Source organism: Argiope bruennichi, chromosome 9, assembly GCF_947563725.1.
Source record: "Argiope bruennichi chromosome 9, qqArgBrue1.1, whole genome shotgun sequence".
Classification (NCBI taxonomy): domain Eukaryota; kingdom Metazoa; phylum Arthropoda; class Arachnida; order Araneae; family Araneidae; genus Argiope; species Argiope bruennichi.
The window spans coordinates 64,390,190-64,398,919 of NC_079159.1; the positions used below are offsets into that span (position 1 = coordinate 64,390,190).

At 33.9% G+C, this 8,730-nt stretch overlaps 1 protein-coding gene across 2 annotated transcripts; it reads right to left on the reverse strand.

The window, feature by feature from the left end:
* Positions 1–1,491: 1,491 nt before the first annotated feature.
* On the reverse strand, positions 1,492–6,605 carry LOC129984385 (uncharacterized). Of its 2 annotated transcripts, XM_056094263.1 has the most exons (5): positions 6,449–6,599; positions 5,159–5,296; positions 4,293–4,485; positions 2,925–3,165; positions 1,492–1,790 (listed from the first exon to the last, which is right to left on the reverse strand). In XM_056094263.1, the coding sequence occupies exons 1-5, from the start codon at positions 6,516–6,518 to the stop codon at positions 1,554–1,556; spliced, it is 879 nt and encodes a 292-aa protein (XP_055950238.1). In that variant the 5' UTR covers positions 6,519–6,599; the 3' UTR covers positions 1,492–1,553. The 2 variants fall into 2 exon arrangements, with proteins under 2 accessions (XP_055950238.1, XP_055950239.1); XM_056094264.1 differs by lacking the exon at positions 5,159–5,296 and having other exon boundaries at positions 6,449–6,605.
* Positions 6,606–8,730: the final 2,125 nt, after the last annotated feature.

The window sequence follows — 8,730 nt, forward strand, 5'->3', positions numbered from 1 at the left end:
GTAGCTCAATTATAAAACTTTAAAAATTAACATACTGTACAGAACTAAAATTGTTAAATACTATACAAGCTCACATTTGATACTACCACAGACCCATTAGGAAGCATATGCTATTGTGTAACGAAAGTGCCCCTTTATAATTGGTGGCAATAAACAAGCATATACATTTTCTATTGTTAAAAAAAAGTGGAGCATCGACCTGCCTGCATGCTATTTTGAGCAGGCCGTGCATTACATGTGTGGTGGAAACATTATAAGCCAGCTAACAACTTCCGGAGAAGAGAGTACACTTTTGTCTAGTGGCTTTGTTACTCGGATATGAACCCTAACGTTGCGAGTTCGAACCTCAACCCGCACACGTTTTAATTTATTAGCAAAATATATTTACATACAAGGGTATTCTGAAATAAAACAAATCTTAAATTTATATTGCTTCATGTATTTGCATTTAAGTAGATTAGTTAATTTGGTTTGTGAAATAGCTTCAAATTAACAATTATCCTGTTATTAAAATAGTGGAGGATAAATATCTGTAAGTATACAACACTAGAGAAGGAGAAACCACCACATCCGTACGCTACGGCAGTATATCTAGAGTTCTGTGAAGAATGGTTTAAAAAGAATCGCCCTCTAATCCTACATATAGTTGGTGTTGAATGTTGTGATATCCCGCCCCCCGACAAAATCTATTCCATTATTCTGCGAAACGTATATAATACCTACCCCAAAAAATGCTACTCATTTAAGCATTCTTCTCTTTATGGTTGTTTTCGTTAAAATATCAAAATGATTTAAAAGCTAGGTTAAGCACTCGGGGAGTCTGTAATACAACATTTGATATATTTAAGATATCGCGCAAATTTGACGTTACCATGGCAATGGGCTCAATACATTGTTCAAAAATTTCAATGTCATCAATTCTAGGAAAGAATACAGAACTCTAAATGCCTTATCACTCGACCATACGTTCAAAATCACCCCATTTTAAATAAAGATGGCTTTACTAATACCAATCGATAAGTATATACCTTGAAAAGTACCCAACGCCGGCTTTGCTTCTTAAACTCGAGAGTAGTCTTTATTTCTACCAAATTAAAAACCGGATTTCAACGCGATTCAGTATTTAACCTACGTTCAAATTAAATTTTGCCAATAGACCAGATGGCATTATCCAAGTTGAACCATTTCGAAACAGACAAACATTCGAGCGCTCATGGCGTCATTGAAAAGCCGCATTACGAGACGACCGGCCAAGGAAGCGATACTTCCCATAAAATTTTTAAACGAAAGAAACTATAAAGAATAAGAAAAAAAAAAAAAAAAAAAAAAAACCAAGAAAAAAGTAATGAAATAAGTTAGAATCCTACTACTCATCAGTAAGAAATTGCCATTGTGACGACAAACTAATTCATCTTCACTAGATTCTATGTTTTTGATACGACTTTAAGAATAATGCTTTCATGGTCGTGTGCGAAAAATTGCAAGACCAAGAAAAGAAAATTCAACTTTATTTTATTAATTCAAATAACAGTAACAAGTGAACAACAACATCTTTAAGCAGAATCTGCCTTTTCTTCATTTGTAGAAAAGGTTCCAATTGAAGGCTCCGCCTTGTTGAGAACCATGTTCTCCATCAGGGTTACCACTCTGGAGTTCGAGTCCTCGAGGCATTTCAATAATTTATCTAAACGATCCAACAAGGTCCTCTGTTGTCCGACCACTACTCGCACCAGCCCTTGCAGACTCATCCTTCTTTGGAAGAAACGAACTCTAGGCCGCTGAGTGGTTGCCTGTGAAGAAAATTAAGCTCTGGCTTAATCAAGAACAAATATTAACACTTTGCCGTCCGCATGTCTCGGAAAAATTTCTTCACTTGCCGCCGGCAGTTTGAGGCTATTGGGGAGATTATAATTTGTCGAGTTTTACTTGTTGATACTTTAAGTATGTCACCACTGGTGTCGCCAGACGGCATAGTGTTAAATATACAGCAAATAAATGCTAAATATGCAAAGCTCAAAATTGCTTTCCGTATCTATGGACGTCCGAAGTTATTCAGTGTAAATAACATTCGCGATTTTTTTTTGAACACTTAATTCCAAATCGAAATTAAAGTCGGTTCGAAATGTGATGTGCATCCATGTCTGCATATTGTTTTTATTGCACTGAAATTAAGTAGCATAGATTTAAGAAAACAGATAGTTTGTAATCTTAATGTAGCACAAGAGAATCTCATTTCAATTCTCTAGCATTCGAACCATACACTACAGTCCTCGATTATCAAAAGTAACGTTAACCGCATTAAGCATAAGAAAAATGAAACACGCAAATGAAGACAAATCGGTCTCAGCACTCGAAAAAGCAACCGATTACCTGAATTTTAAAGACACTCGTTTTATTGCTCGCAAGTAGAAAATGTTTTGAAATATTGGATCTTTGCACTCTAATGACACTCAAGCACCATTCAATACGATGCATAACTGACATTTCATCTTTATTTTCTGAAATTTGAAAATGCCTACAGAGTAGTAAAAAGATCTAGACTTCTCAGGGAGACCAAACAATTGCATTTTTGGTGTAATAAGGTCATGTATTAACTGAATAACTATGCATCGAATTACTTTTCCGTATGCAAAGGAATAAGCTTTGTTGATGTCTTTAACAATCGAATTCTCGTAGTGACTGTGCTATACTCTTACCAGCATGATCAGATATTCGCATATCGGAAACAGCTCGTCATAGAAGTTTAAGGTGAACATTTTATATGCTGCAACTAATCTTCGCAAAATTGCATAAAAATCAAGTATTAACAGCAACTTTGATTTATTCAAGATGCATGTCTGAATTTTGTCATTCTAGTTTTTAATTCCATATATAAATAGCAATACCGAATCTAATTAGAATGCCATCAAAGTATTACTAATTACCTCATCACGACGAGTCGAATCTGATACTGTACGTTGTCTATTCTCATTGTCTTCGCCATCATAAGAAACTGAGAGACGTCTAGAATGATCCGAGTCCTCGGATAGTCCGTCATGGTTACCGCCATCAGTAGAATCTAGTCGCTTTCGAGCCGAAGGGATCTTGTCGAATATTACCTCCATTTGGTCGACGCAAGGAGGTCGAACAGTCTTTATGCCTATTTTTAACAATCCTTGGTAGACCCTGATCACAAAGAAATTGTTGGAAATTAAATACAAACTATGCAATTTTCGGGAACCATTCTTGTTGTTTCGAGTTAAGCTATTAATATGTAAACGAATGATAATTTCCAAGTTATACATAATTAAATCCGACTATATATATATATATATTAGAGTTTTAAGTTCCCCATTTTACCTTTCCACTATATTAAGATGCCAGAATGTTAAACCTTTAGTGTTCATGCGTTTTAGATTCATTTTTCCAATTTATCATATGCTAGACGTTTTATTTCAGTAGAACAGAACTTCGGTTTCTGTAGTCTTGATATACCAGACATCAATTTCATGCTAATCAAATCAGCTTGTTGACAACGTCAGACAATTATAGAAACTCGAGAGTAGAATATCACCAATTATATCAACGCTCGTGCCAATCAAAATTGGTATTTTGTGTAGCAGAATTTTATACCTTTCAAGGCAATTTGTGAATTTGCATCATTTTTGGGAATCTTTAGACGATATGGAAAAATGGTCCGAATCCCACCATCCACTGCTTCCCTCCCCATTAAATTTAATGGTCCCACACAGTGCTTTATGCCGGACTTCTAGTTATGAAGACAAGAGATTTGATTGTTTTTTACACTTAATTAGCCTCTAGAAATATCCTAGCAAATGAGAGCTACTTCTTTACATTCATTTAAAATAGCCCAAGAGAGATTGCATATGGGTACCAAAGATATACAGTTGAGATCTTATAGCAAGGAAGCTTTAATAATCGAACATGTTTAACCAATCCAAGTTGATTCTATGTTAATAGCTACAATTAATGGTCCTGAACTGGAGGCTCTGGTTCACAGAACGAGGCATTTCATACTTGAATATCACGCGATTCTAAAGTTAACATTTTGGTTAACTCCAATAGATTAGAGGTTATAAGCGACATTTAGACAGTAGATCCTTGTCTAGGATTCAAAGTAAATGTTCCGCAATTAAAAATTAAACCGTTTTCTTGAGTGAAAGTTTTAGTGATATCCGATATTAATAGATACAAATAAAGTCTTACTGCAATACGATTTTAAATTGCAATTTGTATGAAAAGCTATTATTGGGATGTTAAATCGTAACTTCCACCACAATAACGATAATTACTTGTACTCTGTACGTAGCCTGCCTATTTGCTTCTTGATGTCTTCCTTTTCTACGCGGCGGAAGTTTCTATTACTTCGTAGTCGTCTCAGAATCCTCTGGGCAACATCAAAGCGCCGAGTAGTGGGCCTGGCCGTCTCCAAAACTTCTCTCCAGGTATTCAGAAGAATGGCAACCTCCTCCTCCGACCAAGCACCTGCAAAAATTAACAGATGGCTTGCTAGTCAGTTGAAATACTCTGGACCCAAGAAATGAAATATGATAAAGCTTCTGGCCCTAGAGAAGCTAGAATTTAAAAACTATACTGCTGTAATCGAGCATTTTTAGGACTTCTTTGAATGCATGAGAAAGTGTACTTGCGTATTAACGCAACCAGGCCAAAATTCGCCAAATTTGGCGACCCTAATTCTTACTCAAACTTACAAATCGCGCCAACCTGGTTTGCAATAATACGCAAATACCCCGAGTTGTAATCAATGCTTAGTTCTCTTTATTAAAACCTGTATTAACAGTCTACAGATATTCATTATAAATGTATTAATGAAGTTAAATTTATAATTAGCCCAATAATTACATTAAAAATGTACTTATGCAGTAAAATTTGGCGAATCTTCCGATTAGAAATCGGATACAGAATACTCCAATGATAATTAACAAATACACCAGAAAAGGTGCCTTGCAATGGATTTAGATCGCTCTGCAGTGAAACAAACGATTATTACAGCTACGTTTCAGATGTTTAGTCTGTCGACGGAAGTTCTTTTGAACATATACTGATTAAGTTTCAGCTCTCAAAAGACGCATTTATAAATATTGATTATCATAATCCAACAATACTGTTTGATAGATAAAGTTCTCCGATTTCTCACCAAGTATGGCAATTCGGCTGTAGTGTTCATTCGACTTGAAGAGCTTAGGCAAAGTTAAGTGGTTGGCATGATTTTGGTGTATTTTTCGAGAAGTTGAATGCCATTCTTCAGTCTTGTAAAGGTACAAAATGATGGATCCTTAAAAAAAAAATCGAGTATAAGGCATCAATCTAGCAATGGATTTATACGGTGCTATCGAAATTCGAGTTGTTTAAGTCAATTATTGAGTTTAAGCTTTGAGAATAGCAAGTGTCAGAAATTTCTTTTATATTTCTCAATGGTGATAAATATTGCACGAAATCGAAATATTCTTTAATACGCAGGCAAATATATCGGATTTAAAAGGTATCGTTTGCGTTAAATAGATGCTGGTGTCGATTAAAAATAAATTTATAAAAACCTGCGCCTTTATACTAGTTCAGAAATATCGCCATTTCTATTTCGAGTGAATAGAAGTTTGAAAGAAAAAAAAAAAGTTTATTGCATATTTAGATCAAATACTCAAGATATATCGATCAATTTTTTGACGATAGAATGGATCGGATTTGTGCAGGAGTCAAGAAACAGCAATATCTTTTCCATCGTTTCGCATAGATTTAAATTTGTCAGTCCTACCCCCGAAATCAGATATTGCTTACGAATATATAGACTATTTACAAGATGAGTTTGCATTATTCATTCTATGGTACATTGAAGTTAAATGTACAACATTTCAAAGAAAGAATGATTCACATCAGAAGACTGTTTACGATCGATTTCACTCAATTATCAAGAACTACTCTGCAATTTAAGCAGACTACAAAATAATTTAACTAGCTATTATTGAAGAGATAGGTTCAAAATTATGGTTCCTTAAAATTGTACCAAGAGTTTATCTCCTATTGCGAATTTCAATATCTTTGTCAAATAGGATAAATTCTAAAACAATAACTTTAAATATTTCATAGGAAACAGATACCAAGAGTGAGATACCATGTACTTACCAACAACCTATCTTAAAGTCAAACCTGAAGAGTTAAAATTTCAATATTGAAATCAACAATTTTGATTTAAATACACTAGAAAATTTAAAGTTAAGGCATTGTTCGCCTCAGAAGCTCTTACATTGATTAATAACTAATTAGATGCAAATTCAAAAGATCAAGAATTTCACACATAGTTTCAGTAGTCAGGTCAGTGTCAATTTCTTTAGAAAAGAAAAGACTTTTTCGACCAGACAAGAGGCAATATACATCTTCAGCAAGTTGATTTGATTGTCTTCATGAAAAAATACAAAGATGAAATGTATACCTGGAAATCCAGTTGATGAATGGGTAAATACATCTACTGGCTTTGGTTCAATCCCAAATTCCTCAGTCATATTTTACGCCTCGAGAAAAGTACACCAGAAAAATAGCACTCAAAGATTCCAAGTTTGATTCACAGAACCAAATACAGTATAATAAATACTATTTCTTTTATAAGCAATAAAACAGTAAAATCTTTAGAATCGTGATGTCAAGTTGCAGTATTTGCATAAAGTTCAAAAACGCATGCGCCGGCGTTGCTTGTCGCCGGCAAGCTTACAGTTAAGCACTTTTCACGTGAACGCTTTTTGGGATTAATATTTTATTGAGACTCGATTTGAATTTTTTAAATATATTTTACAAGAAAGCTTTTCCAAAATACAATAATTTTTTTCATGCACTTCATTTTTGAAATAAAAACGGTAAATGCTACTTTTCTTTTCATCATCTAGAGGAGGAAATTTTATACGAATATGCAACGACTTGAATTGATCATCTGAGAAAAGATCGTATATCTACAATTTTTACACGTGTTTAAGCATAGACCATCATTTTGTTTCTTTGTCAGTATCCTAAACCTTGTCAAATAATGAAATTATAGATTCATATTTGTCTTAACTTTAAACCAACTTTGCAGAAATATATAAGAGCGTGCTGGATCAAATATTATTATCTATGCTTGCATCTTACTATCATAAAAAAACCATGAAAACATATCATGACAAAAGTACATCATATCCAGATGATAACTTAAACAATTTCTATTTTTATTGTAACTCGAAAGAAAGTTGGAAATTAATTTTAAACTATATGCTTCATATGCTATGCTCAAACAACTACATGTTCAAAGTCCTTCAGATATGCACTTTATAGGATATTTGAACCTTACGTTTACTTGATCTTTGTAATTGTTTTGTTTCATGTTCTTTCATCTGGACTGGATATTTTTATGTAAAATTACATTTTTGAATCTCGAGCTATTTTTTTGAATCACTCCCTAAAAGTAATGCCGTAATTATAGTTAAGTTTAGTATGATTAACTAAGTGTGTCGAAAACACCGAAATCTGTATTGTCATTGGATGTCATGATTGTCGTTGTTATCAGATTATGAGGACGACATTCGAGTCGGCACACAACTCTCTATATCACAACAGCGTGAGAATATTAGTTATATACCAGCAGATTCACGTTTATCAAGGAGATCTATGGTGGAATAAAATCTCGAACCCACGATCCAACGATTCTGGATCCGTATTGATAATTCATCCTAATTGATCTTATGAATCGAAGAATCAATAAAAATGTTAAATATGTTATTGGGTTTGATGCAGTCCTAGGAAATCTAAATTAGTTTGGCTCAGTTTTATATTAGATATTTGTTTTAAAGCAAAACAAGAGTTACTTTGAGATGAATCTTTTAAAACTTGATTAGAGAACAAAGGCGATTTCCAAGCTAGCCCCGTTTCTGTAGAATTCTGCACTACAAGCGGGACCATGTTTGTTACACGTTATATTTAACGAATATGAGAAACACATATGCGCGGAGTGTGTATCGAGTTTAAACCCAGAAATCTCCAATGCCGAAGCCGATAACTTATTATTAAGTTCCCATAGAAAGTAAACTATGGTTATGTTCGCATCCAGTTAAATTTTGAAGAAATACCTGTTGGCTCAGGTATTTTCATCATCATTTTTGGTCATTGTTAGAAAAGATCCTTATGTAACTATAATTTTCAACTGCTATCAATGTATTGTAAAGCATTAATTTCTTTTCCGACATTTTGTCACTAATGATTGAATATCGAATATATGCACCAAGTCTAAGGGGTAATCTTTTTCTTAGGAATGACACAGATTATGAACTAATTATATTTTACTAATTATTTCATTTTTGTGTACGTAGTATAGAGAAAGTATAGTAATCGTCAAAAAATTCGAGCACGAGATTTTGACGAATTTCTACGATTTAGACCTTACTGAGTTCGAAAAACACATTTTTAGAAAACGTCCGTCTGTCTGTCTGTGACAAAGATAACTCAAAACCACTTTGAGCTAGACGATTGAAATTTGGTACATGGCCTTTACACGAAATTTGCAAATTTCTGTCAAATTTTGAATAAAATTTGTTGAAAGGGAATCCGTCTGTCAGGCTGTCTTAATATAAGTTTACATGATGACTACAAAATGGTGAGAGTTAAAAAAAATTCGATACACAGATTTAACATCTGTAGCATAGACACCTATCAGATTTTGAGCCAAAACTAACTGCAGGTTGACTGTCTGTC

Bases quoted from the DNA above. Each gene is read 5' to 3' on its own strand.
- LOC129984385 (XM_056094263.1), bottom strand. From the start codon at position 6,518: ATGACTGAGGAATTTGGGATTGAACCAAAGCCAGTAGATGTATTTACC. The intron at 5,297-6,448 runs GTATACATTTCA...TTTTTTTTTAAG, and splicing joins TTCATCAACTGGATTTCCAG to GATCCATCATTTTGTACCTT. The intron at 3,166-4,292 runs GTAATTATCGTT...CTTTGTGATCAG, and splicing joins AGGCTACGTACAGAGTACAA to GGTCTACCAAGGATTGTTAA.